Raw genomic sequence first — 18,487 nt, 5'->3', positions numbered from 1 at the left:
TACGATCATTTCAAGAGTGTAACTTGAATATCAGGAATACGGAGAAACATCAAGTGTCCGACATCGCTGCGGCCGGAAAAAGATCCCGCAATAACAGGACTAACGACGACTCAAGAGAATAGTTCAAAGTGACAAGCGCAACCCTTCCGCAAACTGCTGCAAATTTCAGTGCTGGGCCGTGCAAATAATTCAACGAAATGTCGATATGGGCTTTCGGAGCCGAAGGTCCTCTCGTGTACCGTTGATAACTGCACGGCACAAATATTTATGCCTCTGCTGGGCGCGCCAACACCGACATTGGACTGTTGATGACTGGAAACATGTTGCCTGGTCGGACGAGTCGCGTTTCAAATTGTATCGTGCGGATGGACGTGTACGGGTATGGAGACAACCTCATGAATCCATGAAGCCTGCATGTCAGCAGGGGACTGTTCAAGCTGGTGGAGGCACTGTAATGGTGTGGAGCGTGAGCATTTGTAGTGATATGGGCCCCTGATACGCATAGATACGTCTCTGACAGGTGACACGTGCGTAAGCATCCTGTCTGGTCACTTGCGTCCGTTCATGTCCAATGTGCATTCCTACGGGCTTGGGCAATTACAGCAGGACAATGCGACACCCCACATGTCCATAATTGCTACAGGTGTCGCCAGGTACAACTTTCTGAGTTTAAACACTTCTGCTCGACACCAAACTCCCCACATATGAACATTATTGAACATGTCTGGGACGCCTTCCAACGTGCAGTTCAAAAGAGATGTTCACCTCCTCGTACTCTGATCTGTGAACAGCCCTGCAGGATTCATGGTGTCATTTCTCTCCAGCACTACTTCCGACATTAGTCTAGTCCATGCCACGTCGTTTTCCGGCATTTCTGCGTGCTCGCGGGGCCCTAGGTCATATTAGGCAGGTGTACCAGTTTCTTGGGCTCTTCAGTGAATTATCAGTAAGAATTGTCTCTCGTCCCTATAGCTTAGAGACTGACAAACGCATTGTTAGTTCTTACGTTGTTCTTACTTGTAGGTGATGATGCGCGGACGGATCTCCACTGGAATGGGTACCACCACACCTTCACGAGTCGACCACGTCTCCACCGCCACGTCTTCGTTAGTTCCCACCTACGGAAATATGAACACATATAAAGAACAGCCAAACAGCATCACAGAAATGAATAAATAAAACACCAAAATCGCCTCTGGATGTATAAACAAATGCATGATAAATTCATTACTTTTCTTACATTGAAAATCAATCACCTTCTGGTCATTAATCCATGACGTGCATCCCAGATCGGAATTTCTTCCATAATGGGCATAATTATTAACACTTTATTTGAAACTAAGTCATTGTATTCACATTCAGCGAATAATAATTTTATTTTAGTTTTTACAAACATGCAGTTGCCTCTAAACTCACAACTGAGGAGCACAGGCCATAAGTGATCAAATAACGTACTATATCTAATTGAAGTATTACGCTCCATAACTAAAACTGAATAAAATAAAACATCTGATAAAAGAATATATGATATTTTGTTGACCTGTCAAAATGGCGCATATTACGTTTTCCGTGAGGTGCTGACATCTGATCCTTAAAAATATTAACCGAATAGTTCTTCCAAATTTCATTTTATATAAACAGTTTGGAGATAATGAATTAATTACATTATAATTTGTGTGCCATACGCCGTTGTAAACGCATCGAATTTATAATCTAAGGATACAGTTATTACGTTCGTTACAGGCAAGTAATTTGAAGAATACAGGGTGATTTCTGATATTGTAGGTAATTTCAGTGTGGCCTACCCAGCAACAGTTACTCTTCGATCAACGACCCGCCTACAGCTGATGATTGTAACTGAATAGGAAAAGAGAAGCACTATATACGAAGAAAGGTCATTAACAGTTTTTCTTAATCGTGACAGATGATAAAATCTATTAGACTTTCCTGGCAGTTCATTGTTATATAGTTGAAACTGGGTATCCTGTCGGTGGTCCGCGTCTTCCCAGCACGGTATTACGACGCCATAACTCGACATCTTCATCAAGTGTTCCCTGAGGTTGGCTTCCTGGCTGACACGGTCAGGGGCGCTTGATGAAGACGTCGATATACGGTGTCGAAATATCGTGTTGAAAAAACGTGGACCACCGACAGAACTCCCGATCTCAAGAAGATGGCAGCCACAGATGATGTTCGCCTGCAGAGATAAAAATAATTTCAGAGAATTTGGCTAATTAAAAATGCTTTCGAAAGCACAAATTTGATGAAACTGTCAATAAATTTTCATCACAACGAACGAATCTTTATCTAAAGTTCCAAAAGATTAAGTTGATTTTCAATAATTTAGTTACCAATACAACATAATCACCTGGCCTCCTACAACTACGATATAATTCCGAATTATTAAAATTGGTTCCATTACAAACTGGACGCCTTGTACAGCAACTGGTTATGAATTTCTTCAAATAAGACAGTTTCGGTTACAAAATCTTTTTTATTGACAAGAGACGACGCGTTTCGCCCTTCTTGGATGTCATCAGATCGGCCTAAAATGGGTGAGAAATGACAATAGTGAAGCATATGCAGATTAAAGTAAGGCAATGAAGTAAATATAAAAGCACAAAAGGGGCAAAGGTCCAGGCCGTGCAGCAGTCTCTACAATTGAACATAATTGTGAACTTACTTAAAAATTAATTTGGAAAACCAACATTCGTCTATTCATACCCACATATGGCATTAACACAAAATTTTAGAACGGGCCATTATCTTACAGTCATGGGATGAATAAAAGCATTACGGAACGTGGAACTAAGAATACAATGCCAAGTATACTACCGTCGTACAATCTTGCATCTAGAACTCTATGTGTGGCTGGCTTGGAGGGCTGACGTATCCTGTTTTCGAACGTATTGTGTACTGTTTCAATCACGTATATTCAAGAAATGGGGATAGACAGAAAGACGAAGTTTGCGGCGTGATGTTCATACACACACAAACAGTTTTGTTGCTGCAGGTTAGTTATTGGCGACAATGGCGACCCCGCAGTAGATGGCACAGTGTTTGGAATAGTTGATGGAAGCAACAGCTGACATTCAGTTCCTGATTAATTTTCGGACACGTTAAAGAATCACGCCACTACCATGTTGGATCATCAGACAATGGTGCGTGAATGCTGAAGGAATCGGGAAGTATCATGAAGGGAACGCGTTCTGGGCATTCGAGTACGAGTGATGCAGATGTGGAACGGGTGCAACAAGCATTTATACAGACCCCAAACAAACTACTGCGTCAAGCGTCTCGAAAGTTGCAGTTATCACCAACCACGGCGCACAGAGTGCTCAACAAAAGAATGAAGCTTCAGGTCTAAGAGGTGCAACTGCTGCGTGCACTTCAACGTGATGACAAGTCAAAGCGCAGTCTGCAGCTGACAGACTGAATCGCATCGTCGGTGACACAAACTAACTGAAAAAGGTGATGTTCACGAATGAAGCCTGCTTTTATGTGCCCGGGAAGGTAAATTGACAAATTGTTAGGATGTGGGCTCTGAGAATCCCCGACTTATTATCTGTACATGTTGAAACAGTTTGCTTTCCATAGGTTTAAGAACTGAAACCCGACATAATGCTGCAGGAAGATGATACCTCTCCTCAGTGGGCCTCGAACGCTAAGAAGGCTTTGGACGACGCATTTCCAGCTCGCTGGATTGGCAGAGAAGGACTCATTTCCTGTCCCACAATGTCTCCAGACATACCCCATTAGGCATTCTTCTTTGGGGCTTTGTGGAGGACGCTGTCTATCATCTCCCGATGTGGGATCTCCAGAAACCGCGAGCTCGCCTCGGAACAGCATCTGCACGCGTTAATGATGACATGCTAGATCCGACATAGAAGGAACTGGAATATCACTTAGACACCCTGTGTGCTGCTGATAGCATTCACATTGAACAGTGTTAAACAGTGTTAAAACTTGAGGTGTGTGTGACATTATGCCGCAAACCGCGGCTTTCTAACTATACCCATTTCTGAAATATTTGTGATGAAAGTTGTAAAGATCGTTTTGAAACACTCTTTATTTCTTCTCCCGTTGTTTCGGCTGTTAATCGTACAAACATCTTCAAATGGTTATAATTCAGTCGTCGAGTCGCCTTGAAGATGCCTGTACATTTATCAGCTGAAACATCTAACATATAAATATTGCTGTCCCAGATGCACGCCGCGAACTGATTTAATATTCAATTTGACAAGCAACTGTGTACACTATGGCAGCGAGCTGTACTAAAATTTGACAGATAGGTCAGAGGTATTGATTGACTGTATTCCTATCAGCACTTCCGGTATCTCATACTTCAGTAAAGAGCAGCTTCATGTTTAATTTCTATAGTAATGTGATAATCAAGACATTCGGATTTTCTGTAGTATAATAAATGATTACTGCCCAAACTAAGAACGAGCGCTGCCTGTCGCTAGCAAACCATTACAGTCCTTTCTGTCGCGGATTTGGAGACGCATAAGCAGAAGGCCAGGAAACGGAAGTAGTTCATTATAAACCTACCTCTCGGAAATAATGTCACAGCATGGGAATAGCACGTACGTTAGACATCTTCTGGCAGAAAGAAGTGCACTGATACGAATGAGGAAATGACTTACGACCTAGTGACATTCACACTGAGGTAACTCCAGTGCATTCAAATATTCTGGTCTATAGCAAGGCACTGTGCTGGCGTCCTCTGTGCGTCGACTACGAAGCAACCGTACATACTACAGAGGTTGCACGGTTGCATCTCCCGCAGGCGGAAAGGCTACGCCTTGAAAGACATATCTCGAATTTTTAGTACATGAGACGGATAGATTATTGCAGCGATCGGTTGGGCAGTGTGATGTGTGTTTCCCAAAACATGTATTCCTTCAGCGTAGTATAAAGGAATTTATATATTGAAAGAACGTCTCATTTCTAATTGCAAATGCAAAACAACTAGCCTGCCGGGGTGGCCAAGCGGTTAAAGGCGCTACAGTCTGGAACCGCGCGATCGCTACGGTCACAGGTTCGAAACCTGCCTCGGGCATGGATGTGTGTGATGTCCTTAGTTTAGTTAGGTTTAAGTAGTTCTAAGTTCTAGAGGACTGATGACCTTAGAAGTTAAGTCCCATAGTGCTCAGAGCCATTTGGACCAAAACAACTACCTACTATTTCTTGTGATACTGTAATAACAAAACGCAAATAGGGAATAAATAACCAAATGCTTACATATCACCATGTAAACAGAGGGATGCTGAATAAGACCACTTTGTCTGTTAAGAGGGGCGTGAGTCAAATCTTTAAGCACCGTAGCAGAATCTCATCAAAAAAACTCACACGTAACTCACAGAAATTATGGCAATGAATGGAGACTGTTAGTGGCACAAAACTTAGCGCCTAGGCACTCAACGATGGGACGGGAATCGTATCTGAGAGTAGAAAAGCAAAAGCAGAACTGCTGATCGCTGTTTCCAACTGTTCGTTTTCAAAGTAGAATACGCGAAAGACTGTGCCCTGTGGTTCGAAAGAAGCACAGATCATGTAGCTCTACAAGAAGGGCAGAAAAGTAACTCACAACACTACCGTCCAATTTCACTGACGACCGGTCTGTTGGTGAACCCTAAAACGTATTGTGAGTTCAAATACAGTGAGATATCTCGAACAAAACGACCTCCTCCATTCCAGCCAGCGTGGATTCCGAAAACATAGATCATACTAAATGTGGTGTCACCGCCAGACACCACACTTGCTAGGTGGTAGCCTTTAAATCGGCCGCGGTCCGGTAGTATACGTCGGACCCGCGTGTCGCCACTGTCAGTGATTGCAGACCACGGCAGGTCTAGAGAGACGTCCTAGCACTTGCCCCAGTTGTACAGCCGACTTTGCTAGCGATGGTTCACTGACAAATACGCTCTCATTTGCCGAGACGATAGTTAGCATAGCCTTCAGCTACGTCATTTGCTACGACCTAGCAAGGCACCATTATCATTTGCAATTTATCTTGTGATGCATGTACCGTCAGACCGATGTTCACCACTTATGGATTAAAGTTAAGTATTCCAGCAGCTACGTACGTTATTGGCTATATTAATTACCTTGTCCAGTTCCAGACCTCACGCCATCCTGCGTGAGCTTAAACGCGTGCCTTTCGGCTAACCGTCACTGTGGATTGGCTGTCTTGCCAGTCCACAACACTAAACACAACACGTGCTTTTTCACATGGAGTACTGAAAGACCACACAGATCGAGTCAGTTAGCTCGATGCTGTATTTCTTAACTCTCTAAAACATTTTACTACTGACCACAACAACGCTTATTACCAAATGTGCGAACTTATGGATTATCAGAGAAAATTATGTCACGATTGAGGATTTCTTGCTAGGGAGGATGCAGAACTTTTTTTTTTTAATGAAGAGTCATCCCGCAAAAGTAGAAGTAAGTTCAGGCGGCTCCCAGGAAATGGAGCCTTTGCCGTTCAAAAATGGTTCAAATGGCTCTGAGTACTATAGGACTTAACTTCTGAGGTCATCAGTCCCCTAGAACTTAGAACTACTTTAACCTAACAAACCTAAGGAAATCACACACATTCATGCCCGAGGCAGGATTCGAACCTGCGACCGTAGCGGTCGCGCGGTTCCAGACTGTAGCGCCTAGATCCGCTCGGTCACCACGGCCGACCTTTGCCGTTCGTTTTGTATATTAATAACCAGCGTACAATATTAATACTAACCTCAGATTAAACTGAGATGATGAATGTCGTGGTATATCTACTAATATCGTGTCGAACCTTCTTTTTCCCGGAGTAGTGCAGCATCCCGACATGGCATTGACTCAAAAAATCGTTGGAAGTCCCCTGCAAAAATACTGAGCTATGCTGCCTCTAAAGCCGTTCGAAATTGTGAAAGAATTACCAGTGCAGGATTTTGTGGACGAACTGACCTCTCGATTAAATCCCATTAATATTCGGTGGGAACTTGGATGGCCAAATCATTCGCTTGAATAGCCCAGAATGTTCTTCAAACCAACTGCGAACGATTGTAGGCTATTGACACGGCTCACTGTCATCTACAAAAACTCCATTGTTGTTTGGGGACATGAAGTCCATGAATGGCTGCAAATGGCTTCCAAGTAGCCGAACATAACCGTTTCCATTCAATGATCAGTTCAGTGGGACCTGAGGACCAATTCCATTCCAAGTAAGCAAAGCCCACGCCATTATGGAGCTACCATCATCTTTCGGATTAATAATTTTACTTAAATCTCGGATTGCCTTGTTGGCAACGTGGCTCCATGGCTTCTGTGCCACTGTCCTAACTGATACGTTTGTCGCACGCTCCACACTGATTTCTGCGGTTATATCACGGAGTGTTGCTTGTCTCTTAGCACTGGCAACTCTATGCAAACGCCGCTGCTCTCGGTCACTGGTATTCTCTGCACACTCTTTATGCTGTGGACTCCGGAATATTGAATCCTCTAACGATTTCCTAAATAGAATGCCCCATGCGTTTAGCTTCCACTACCATTCTGCGTTCAAAGTCTATTAATTCCCATCGTCGGCCATAATCACGTCGGAAACCTTTTCACATGAATCACCTGAGTACAAACGATAGTTCCGCCATCTCTATATGTGCAAATTTGTACCCTATGAGTTTTGCCACCTCAGTGCCTGCAGTTATCAATAATGACGCACTAGCTGAAAAAAAACTGCACAAATATGTACTCATACACTGATAAGATTTCAACGTGTTGCAAAGATTGGCAACTTAATTTTAATGTACGAGAAAGCAAAATTATCTGCTTCACAAAATGAAGATATGACTACAATATCCGTGAGTCAAAATTAGAATCTGTGAAGTCATACAAAGACCTGGATGTAACAATTTCTATGGATATGAACTCGAATGTTCACATAAACTCAATCGTAATTAAAGCAGGCGGCAGATTTTGTTACATTATATTGTACTAGGAAAATGCAGTCAGTCTGTAAAAGACGAGGCTTATAAAATAGGTATGCGTACCATCTTAGCATTTTCTGAAATGCGTGTGAGCCATACCAAATAACATCAATAAAAAGTAAAGTAATATGACAGGGTTACCTGAAAGGCCCCTAAGGGCAGGTTGAGCACCCTAACTGGAACGCTTTTTCCTGTCCGTCACACACACTGGCCTTTTCTTTCGCGATGTATGAAATTTGTATGTTAATTGTACCTGATTCTTGTAGATGACTGTAATGGGCGTGTGTGTAGCGTTGTGCCTACTTTTCTTTGTGTGATGATGAGAGAAATGAGATGATGAAAGGCAGTGCCGGCACACAGCCTACTCTTAAACAGCACCAAGCGGGCCGCCGGGCCTTGACGTCTCCATCCGATAGACGACGCCCGTCAACAGTCTGACATGTCCTCAGTTCACGAGACTCTGCTAAGAGGTTTAAAATTCAAATCAGGACACTGGCGCAAAGTCTGGTAATCAGGGCCTTTGCGCCACCACCACTCCTCCGCTTCGCCGGAACGGCAAAGGGAAAATTGTCAACAGATCGTAACGTACCCGAGTGGTAACTCAACTCACCCAAGTACAGGCTACGCCTGGCAATGCGTAACTTCGGCGACCTGACGGGAACCGTTGTATTAGACGAGGCAAGGATGTTGGCGAGGTAATAACAGGATACATTGAATGAATCAAGAAAGGGCAGCGCCGATGGTCACAGACATGTTTGTCTCACTGGTTCGCGCCACGGAAATTCTGAAAAAGCCGGCACTGGTAGAGGTTTGCGGAAGCTGACTTCTGAAAACAAATATTACGCGAAAAACCTCAGAATATGCTCCGGTCCACTACGTGTCGCTCTGCCATGCACTTCAGAGTGGTTTTTAGAACATGTTTATATCTCTAGATATAATGAAACAACCACGAAGGAAAAACCAGTAGTCGTGATGGCGTAAAACTACGATCGACCGACGTCACACCAGTGGCTCGTTTACAAAACTTCATGGATGCATCGTCTTGAAACGACCAGTCCATATCTTCAAATATCAAGCATTTTAAGGAACTATTTGAACAGTAGGATTCAACATACCTCCAGAGCTCGGTCAACCATTTGCCTAGTCGATATCATGGTCACTTCGTTGCACATCTAAAAGCTGTAATTTTTATTGTACTTTTGTAGTTTGCGGGCATGTTTTTTTTAAAACTACAGTCTTCATTCTCAAATTTTAAATGACAGTTATTTTCTCAATAAAGACCACATGGGGTAGATATAATCTTCTTACACAAATTTTCAGATGTTGTTGCTAGATTACTTGACATTTGGAAATTATGGTCTCCACTCCGTACCAAGTTACTGCATTTCTTTAGAGATTGAAGAGTGACGTCTAGACGTCTGCAAAACTTTTCTTCAGCATTTTATGACACCTTTCCTGGATGAAGCACCATTTACGCCTTAAAGATGTGTGTCATTTGAAGACTGAACATCGGCACAAATTGTACCCGATCTTTCAAACGCCTTAATACACATTTTGGACATCGAGCAGTTGTCCTTGACGGTCATTTTCTGTAGCCATCTTTGTCACTAAATTTAATTCCGATATATAGTATTTACTTTGTTTTCACTGTTGTCCATAAACAAGTATGTTACTAAACATTCTCTACAGGATGACAGTATTCCAAACTAATTATAGATACGTACTAATTATTAACGCCGCAGCACCAACAAACGATAAAAATTAGAAAATATCTGAAAACATAGACAAATCTTGAAATGCTATAGATACCAGACTCGTAAATATCTTGATATACAACATTAAATTCTTACTGGATGATTTTAATGCATACAGTGGAAGGCAAACAAGGGTTTAGAAATACTGATGGCAACTACATGGCACATGAAAACAATAACAAAAATTGGAAACGGTTTGTTGGATTGTCAGAGAACAACAATCTTCAGGTAATGTCCACGCATTTGCGGCACCTGTCCAGAAAGCAAAGAACGTGGCGATCAGTTAGTTCACCAACAGGAGAATTTCAGGCAGGCTACTATATCTCGAAGGAGTCTAGAAATAATTAATGTCAGAATCAAAATGGAGATAGATAAATACTATGTTCCAGTTAGAAAGTTCAAACCTACGCCTCCTAACTAAAAGAGCAACTCAACAGCTATGTCAGGACTCAAAGCAAAGAAACTAAAGGAAAAAAGGATTCAAAGAGCTAGCTCGATCAGTAAAAAAGTAACAAAATACAGGTAGTTGGTACAGGGAGCAAAGTAAATACCATGCATGATGGTGGAATGCTAACTATGAACATTCATTGAAGGATCGTGTAATTGCTTAAAGAAAGTACAGTAAATCTATGAAAGAAGAAAGGGAATACATAAAACGCAAACAACACAAATAGCAAAGGAAGTACTCAGTAAGAAGTGGATGGACGGAAAGGAACAAGATAGAACACAGAGGAGAAAGTATTACACAGGTGACTAATTATCGTGGAATGTCATTACTCTCAATAACGTAGGAGATCTTGTCACTCTCCAAATTAAAACGACGAGGGCAACAAATGGACGGCAACTGAGAGAATATTACGGAGTATTTCGAAGAAGTAGGTGAACAGTAGAATAAATACGAATGTGATATATTATTAACATATTATATGCTGAGACGAAGAGAAAATGTATCTGTCGTATATTTTCAAAAGTATATGCTTTAACGTGTATGAGGTGCATTATAGTCAGTCGTGGAGAGGTATCGTACCTTCATGGATGGTAGATGTGGACACTAAAATTTTATTATGCGGTAACGAAATTAATGCTGTAGTAATACGTTTGGTCAGTTACATTGGCTACATAGAGATAAAGGATTTATTGTTACTAACGGCGTATGGATGGCGTTCGTTTATTCTGTGATTTCTTTTCTAATCTGAGTGTTGTATTTTGTATTTTCATGACAAGGTACCGCAACGAGCCATAGTTTTTCGATACAGTAGCGATTGATACCGGTGAGACTGTGTCTGTTTTGCTGAGACGATAGTGTCGTACTGTATCTACATCTACATCAAACGTCGCAAGCCTTTTTAAGATGCATGGGAGAAGGTACTTCTGGTAGCACTAAGAGATCACCCCTTCCCTGTTCCACACGCGATTGGGGCGTGAGAAGAATGATTGTCACCAAGCCTCCGTCTTAGCTTTAATTTCTCGAATGTTCTCGTCATGGTCATTTCGCGATATGTATGTTGGTGGAAGTAATATAGTGTGCGATTTTTCCCGGAAAGTGCTCTATCGAAATTTCAATAGTAACACCCTCCGCGATGCACAGCGCCTCTCTTGCAATGCCTGCCACTGGAGTTTAAGAACGTCTGTAACACTCTCGAGAGGACAAAACGATCTTGCGACGAAATGCGCCACACTTCTCTATCTCTTCTATCAGTACTGCCTTGTAAGAATCCCAAACTGATGAACAATACTCAAGAATCTGTAGAAGGAATGCCTTGTGAGCCACTTCTTTAGTAGACGAATTACATTTCCTTAAGATACTTCCTGTGACTCTCAGTCTGGCACCTTCTTTGTTTACTAGTTGTTTTATGCGGTCATTTGATTTAAGGGTACACTGGATAGTCCTAGATATTTTACGATAGATACTGTTTCCAGCAGTTTCTCATCAATGGTGTAGTTTTGCAGTAGTGTCTTTCTTTTTCCTTGTATCCACAATCATCTTATTTATTTACGTTCATTATCAACTGCCCCAGTCTGCACCATACATTAGGCCTCTGTAGGTCATTTTGCAAATCGATACTGTCTTCTGGCGTTGCTACTTTCGAATACACAACCGTATCACCTACGAACAGTCTTAAAGAGCGCCCGACGTTTTCTGTTAGATAATTGACATACAATGTAAACAGTAACGGTGTTAAGCGACAATATTTTACCATCATACATTTAATATTCTCTTAAATTTAAATTCATATTAGATCACCGTTTACGATGCACAATCGGATGATGGATCATTTCATTCACTGGCTGACACTGGCTAGCACCATGTACTAACAATTGCTGTAATAATGCACGTTTGGGAGTTAATTCGAGCTGAACACTGACAGGAAAGGCGAAGTAGGCCATGCGTTCCTCAAAAGCCTCTGTCAGCTAAAGAAAGGCTGGTATTGCTAAACGTGGAGTAACTTTTATTTTAAAACATTTTTATGTATTACCCCTCTCGTGAAAAAAGTAAGTATCAGACCTTCTCCCCCTAGTGTGTTATCACCCATCTTGATAATATCGGTAAGAAATGGCACTTTTTTCAGTTTCCCCTTAGTAACTCGTTTCCAGTCTGTTTTAGGCAGAAATATGCCATTATCAGTTTCAAAGAGCATTAAATTTCTTACAAGTTTTGTATATAACCAGTTGGAAAATTCAGTACAGCTATGGAGAAACGAGACTACGAAAATCTTCAAAAATGTCAAGAAATCGCGAAACGTTTGGTATGTCATTGGCTTCGCTTTAGTAACTTTTTCTAGTCCAGTTTTGCGCGCTACACATAAGAACCAGTGTAGTAGATGATTTAATTTCCTCGAAGATTCATACAAAATATTTGTAGTTACTCTCTATAAACTCCGTCCAAACAGACTTCGGAAGGCCCAACGGTACCGACCAGCCGCCGTGTCATCCTCAACCGATAGGCGGCACTGGGTGCGCATATGGAGAAGTTCGTCGTCAGCACACCGTTCTCTCGGCTGTTGTCAGTTTGAGTGACCGCGGCCGCTACTTCTGAATCAAGTAGCTCCTCAACTGCCCTTACAAGGGCTGAGTGCACCCCGCTTGCTAACAGCGCTCGGCGGGCCCGGAGGGTGGCCATCTAAGTGCTGGCCAAGCGTTAAGCGCTTAACTTCGGTGATCTGACGGGAAACGGTGTTACACTGCTGCAAAGAAGTTGGCAGTTACTCTCTATACATGTGGGGAAATGCTGCGTCAACAATTTTTGTGAAAGTTGACTCTAAACTGAAAATATCATCCTCAGTCAAAAATAGTATTCCTGAATATAATATCATCTTTAAGCCATTACGTATACATTATGTAAATGTAGTTCATGAGAGTCGTGTAATTTTTGGGGAATAAGTATTTCTGAAAAAGAAGAACACAAATTTTCAATACTTTATCATATTTCAACAAACTACAGTTTAAAAATAGTGCTTACATTTTTTTAATGATATACAAAAAATTTTAAGTTAAAAAATCATCAATTTCTGTTGTTTTGGCTCAGATGTGGTTGATGTGTACAATGTATAACTTCGACCAGTAGGCGGTGGATCATCTAAGTCGTCTTCTTCCATGTTGAATTCAACCTCTGGTGGATTACCACATAATTCGAATCTACAATGAACACATACATCGAACCACAGGTATGCTTGGAGTAACGTACACGATCTCACTCTATGCCTGAAATGTATCTTCCCCATTCAAGGTGCTGATCTTGAAGTCGGCATTATTAAATGTGAATTGACAGAATGCATTCCTCTTGAGGCATGCATCCGGGTGAAGCGCAACAGGTACCTCAAAATTTGAAACCTCATCATAACTGGGAGAAAATCCCAGTGGTGAAAACATATTTACGGGAATCTGTGATCCAAATCATTTGTATAAATGACTACCAACTCCAGTGAGAAGTGATAACAAAAATGCTCATTGTCTTACTATGGATATCACTGAATGCGACAATGCCACACACTTTTTCCTCAAACAATCCAACTCGCCTCTTTTGTGTTTCAGATCCACACTTTTGCATGAAATAAAGTAAAGAAGGTGGTATCACAGATTCTATACATTCAAGGAAGTCAATTGAAGATGTATACATGCTGTTGTCATGAACGTGAGAAGAAATATCTTCTACAAATTTGTCAGCTGCAGCCTTGAGGATTCGAATATGGTCTTCTTCCAATTTACTTTTCCTTTTCCTGAACCAGTTATTATTGAGAATCTTGTAACTAGTATTTTGAAACATAAAAATGGTGTTTGGCAACGTGAGTTAGCCAACATATCATCTCCATTTTTTAGTATTGTTTTTATGGTTCTAATGTTCGGACGAATCTCTCCTTCAGTCTGATTAATCAAGTCTTGAGATGGAAACTGACACTCTTCAGACTTCTCCTCCAAATAGGAGAAAATGAATTCCTTTGCTTCATCGCAGTAAGTACTCTATTGTACAGTTTTTTGTAGCATTATTAATGGTGTGCTTCATCAGCTACTACTACATCAGTTCCCTCATGTAAGGTGGAAATGCGCTGAAGAACTTCCTGTGGCCATTGATCCCTTCGTGCATTGACAATATTGAGAACTGATTATTTCATGGACAGTTTTTTCACACAAAACACTCGATTGCGTCTAGCCAAAGGGAGTCTTTCTCCGTTTCTCCTCAATGTAGAAAATTACTGCAGAGAATGCAGTAATCTTTGAAATTGAAAACGTTCATTCAACGATGTAAGTAACGGTCAAGACGCAGGCTGGGAAACCTCTTTCGGAGGTAAGTTGCTGTCAGCTTGTCATTATTATATCTCGTTAGGTGTGAAGAATGAAATTGGACTTCGTTCACACTATTTACAAAATCAGATCGTGCTGTAAGTTTACGCCTTGCACTCGACTCACGTAGTGTATTCACACCTCTCTCTTTCACTAACAACATTTCACCTTCACCTAGACTTTCAGCACAGATAAAGCACACACCCCGATATGAATCCGACATTTCGAAAGAAAGAGCACATTCTACAATACAGCACGAAAGTGCATTCACTGAGGTTAAATAGTAATTGACAAACTTTTCAAAACTCCAAGGGCTGTTCAGTGGAAGGAGGGATGCTGGAGAGGGAATGAAGTGATACACGATGGCTTAAAGATGATATTACATCCAGGAATACTATTTATGACTGTGAATGGTATTTTCAGCTTCAAGTACACTTTTATTAAAATAGTTAACGTAACATTTCTCCTCATCTATTGGGAGTAATTACAATTATTGTGTATGTACCTAGAAACAAATTAAATCCTCTACAGTACAGCGCATTGTGTGCACTAAAAAGAATTATTAACGTGAAACCACTGACATTTCTAATGTTTTACGCTTTTTTGACATTTTTGTAGATTTCCACAGTATCGTATCTCAGTAGATGTTCTAAATTTTCCAACATGTTCTGTACGAAACATGGAGAAAATTTAACCCTCTTTAAAACTGATACTGATATTTTTTGCCTAAAATGCAGCTGAAGCGAGAAAAGACTGAAGGATGTGTCATTTCTTAGCGGTTTTTTCAAGTTGGTGGATAGCACACAAGGGGGAGATGGTTTAAAACTTGAATTTTTCGTGAGAGGGGTAATACATGTGACATACATGAAAATTAAAATTACTCGTTTTTTTTTAAATCAAGCCCCTTTTTCAGAGTTATCTCTACTGGGCTGAGAGACTTGTGTTCTGCAGAAGTGGACATTTACTGTCCTAAGGGAGAGCGAAGGTTGGAGGCAGAGGTTTACAATGCTGGAGGCGACAGACCTCCCGTAGTGTGGACTGAGCAGGCGGGAGGTTCCTGTCTGGTGGACCAAAAAATTTCAGACTATCGTAAATGAAGAAATAACATCGGGAGCAAACAAGGAGAAAGATATCCCTATTAGTGTAAAGGAAAGGACGGGATCACAAGTGATGGTCACGAGTTGAATTTTCTCATGGGAAGCACCACGGCACTCTTCCTGCTGAATAGAAAAGATGAGTTTTTTGTTGGTGGAGTAGGGAAGGGAAATGGGAACTTCTAGAAAATCTTGTAAAAGAAGTACGAACTTCAGGTGGCTGTCTGGCAGATTCATGATCCATTTAATGGCAGGTAATGTTTTTGCAATGGCCCCTGGAAATCATTGCCTGAGGGCAAATGTAAACGCAAGGTGTGCAGTAGGAAGTGGGGTGTGGCATGGAGATACACTTCCCTCTGGGGCTCGACTGAGGGCACTTTCGTGCCGCGATTAGTCGAGGCCCGTTCCCCCGGGGGTCGCTGGTGAGAGAAACAAGGGGGCATTTTACAAAATTTTGTTTTCTACACTGAGAGCGCGTGAAGTTGTGTCTCTGTGACAGACTTTTTATTCAGTTTACCCGGGTGACGAGTCTTTAGCTCTCTATGGAGTCTTGACACACACTGAAATGCTTCTTAACGGGAGAATACTTGGTTGGAATTTCTGTTTCTGGCTAGTGAGCAAATGTAAATCTTGAATCGTAATTTCAGCACTAGGAGATTGTGGTTGGCATATTGTATCCTCTGTGTAGGCAGAGAATTGCAGGTACGCCAGGTACGTCAACTGCACAGTGGCCAATGTCCCAGAGAGCAGATCATCGGTGCAGTACAGTTTCTGTCTGTACTTCAGTACGTGATATACACACTTTGGCTTGGCTTATAGCGAAACACTCACAGTAAACGTGTTGAGTTCCATTTGCTGGTCCACCGAGCGCTGTCAGAAAATACCAGCCCGGAGGTTCCCCTCCGGTAATCAGTATCAGTCTACTTGTGGTTCAAATGGCTCTGAGCGCTATGAGACTTAAATTCTAAGGTCATCAGTCCCCTAGAACTTAGAACTACTTAAACCTAACCAACCTAAGGACATCACACACATCCATTCCCGAGGCAGGATTCGAACCTGCGACCGTAGCGGTCGCGCGGTTCCAAACTGTAGCGCCTAGAACCGCTCCGCCCCCCCCCCCCCCCCCCCCTGCCGGCTAGTCTACTTGTGTTTGACTAATAAAAGGGAGGAGGAGAGAGGGGAGGAGATGGGGTTTGATCTAAAGAAGGTCAAACATACTTTGCGCCAATCTTAAAATTACATTTGGTGTAGACTCTGACACTGTGTACTATACAATTCTTCACTCTCTATATGTTTTCTGAAAGTAAATAGTCTACGGTACCCACGTTGTGATTCATTCTAGCAGCATTCCGATAGGAATGACGGGTATGATATGTTAAACTGAAATGCAGAAAACTAAAACACGATACTTATGGAAATCCCTAGGTATAAGTTGTTAACGCCAGGGTCATCTTAATCATTTGTTGTGTCAGAATTCCACTGTGGAGACAATATTAGGAAATCACATATACACACGCTATATGTTACAAACAATACGGAGGCTTGTAATGGTCTTATCACACTTCCTTGGGGTACTCCGGATATTACGTTTACGTCAGTCGATTTAAGAGCGATGTGTTGAGTTTTGACTGTAAGGAAGCCCTGGCTCCTGTCGCAAATCTGGCACGATATTTGCTAACTTCGTTTTTGTTTTTTTTTTCACTGAGTGGGAGTGCGGAATTGTGTCAAAGGCCAGGCCATCGTCTACAGCGCTACGGATCTCACTAAGGAACAGAGCGAGCTGAGTTGCGCAAAATCTCTGTTTGCGGAATCGGTGTAGATTTTTACAGCTGTAGATGCAGTCCGATCGCCTGACGTTTGACTAGCCGCGGCTGTACTTGCAGGTGTAGTGCTCGGCTCACCTGTAGCACCTCTGTAGAGAAGAGCAGATCTCCTGCGTGCAGCTGTGCGCGGTGTAGCGGCAGCCAACGCAGCGGAGGTGGCCGGTGGGGCTCGCCCTGCAGGCGCACCGCCGCTGACGTCAGCGCGCGGCCCACCAGTTCCTCGCGTCGCTGCCCCACCACCTGGCAACGCGATCAGGCAGGCACCGTCTCACCTCTTCACCGCAGCAAGCCTCACACGTACAACAACAGTTGACTTTCAGAATATTTACTGTGAGATTGTGCCACGGCAAGGTGAGAACTGGAACTGTTGATATTTTTAAAAAATCGGGAATCCGATATATCGATATTTAAAGTAATGCTATTATCGACGCTCGATATATACAAAAACGTATTGATGTATCGAAGAAAACATATCGACGGACCAGCCTATAAAAAAAAATCGGCTGCACATTGTAAACATATTGCCAGTTTTAAAGCTGTATATTTAAGTACTACTTTATTATTTATTAGATATTCTGTACTTCAACAAGCTAGGAGCCTGTCTATCCCCCTTAGAGCAAGAACTGAAAGGAAAACATACACATTCACGCTTGGCGATAACCATTTTGCTAACAATGGTAACAGCAAGTAAGTGGTACAATAAAAGGTGTCCTTCGTTCGGCTTCGTAACATATTGGATCTGTCTGGAACACTTAATGACGACTTCCCTGTTTTTTTATTTCTGCCAACGCCAGTGACCTAGAAGTCGTAATATCAAAATTGCGCGGTGTAGTTAAACGTTTTAGTTTCTGTTGGTAGCGCCGAGCACCGATTACATCAGCATTTCCCCCCACACGTCTCTACTCACCGCAAAGGCCAATCTTGTCATTTAGATTTTTGTTCATCATTTTCAGCAACTGTTTTAGAAGAATGCTGATATGAAGAAATAGCACACTTTTTTAACGCAACAGTTTTGCTATTTCTTCACATCAGGAATCTTGTTATTCCATTCACACCGCACCCACCCC

At 42.0% G+C, this 18,487-nt stretch overlaps 1 protein-coding gene across 1 annotated transcript in view; it reads right to left on the bottom strand.

Moving 5' to 3' along the window:
- The window catches only part of LOC124774909 (otoferlin-like), a 188,459-nt gene that overhangs the window by 37,799 nt on the left and 132,173 nt on the right, over window positions 1-18,487 (bottom strand). Inside the window, exons 12-13 of the mRNA XM_047249587.1 lie at window positions 17,499-17,660; window positions 1,018-1,118 (exon numbers count right to left, since the gene is read on the bottom strand). Coding sequence (XP_047105543.1) covers window positions 1,018-1,118; window positions 17,499-17,660 — 263 coding nt within the window. The remainder of the gene's footprint in view (window positions 1-1,017; window positions 1,119-17,498; window positions 17,661-18,487) is intronic.

The sequence above is a fragment of the Schistocerca piceifrons genome, chromosome 1, assembly GCF_021461385.2.
Source record: "Schistocerca piceifrons isolate TAMUIC-IGC-003096 chromosome 1, iqSchPice1.1, whole genome shotgun sequence".
NCBI classification, from domain to species: Eukaryota; Metazoa; Arthropoda; class Insecta; order Orthoptera; family Acrididae; genus Schistocerca; species Schistocerca piceifrons.
This window is presented reverse-complemented; position numbering and strand designations above follow the sequence as displayed.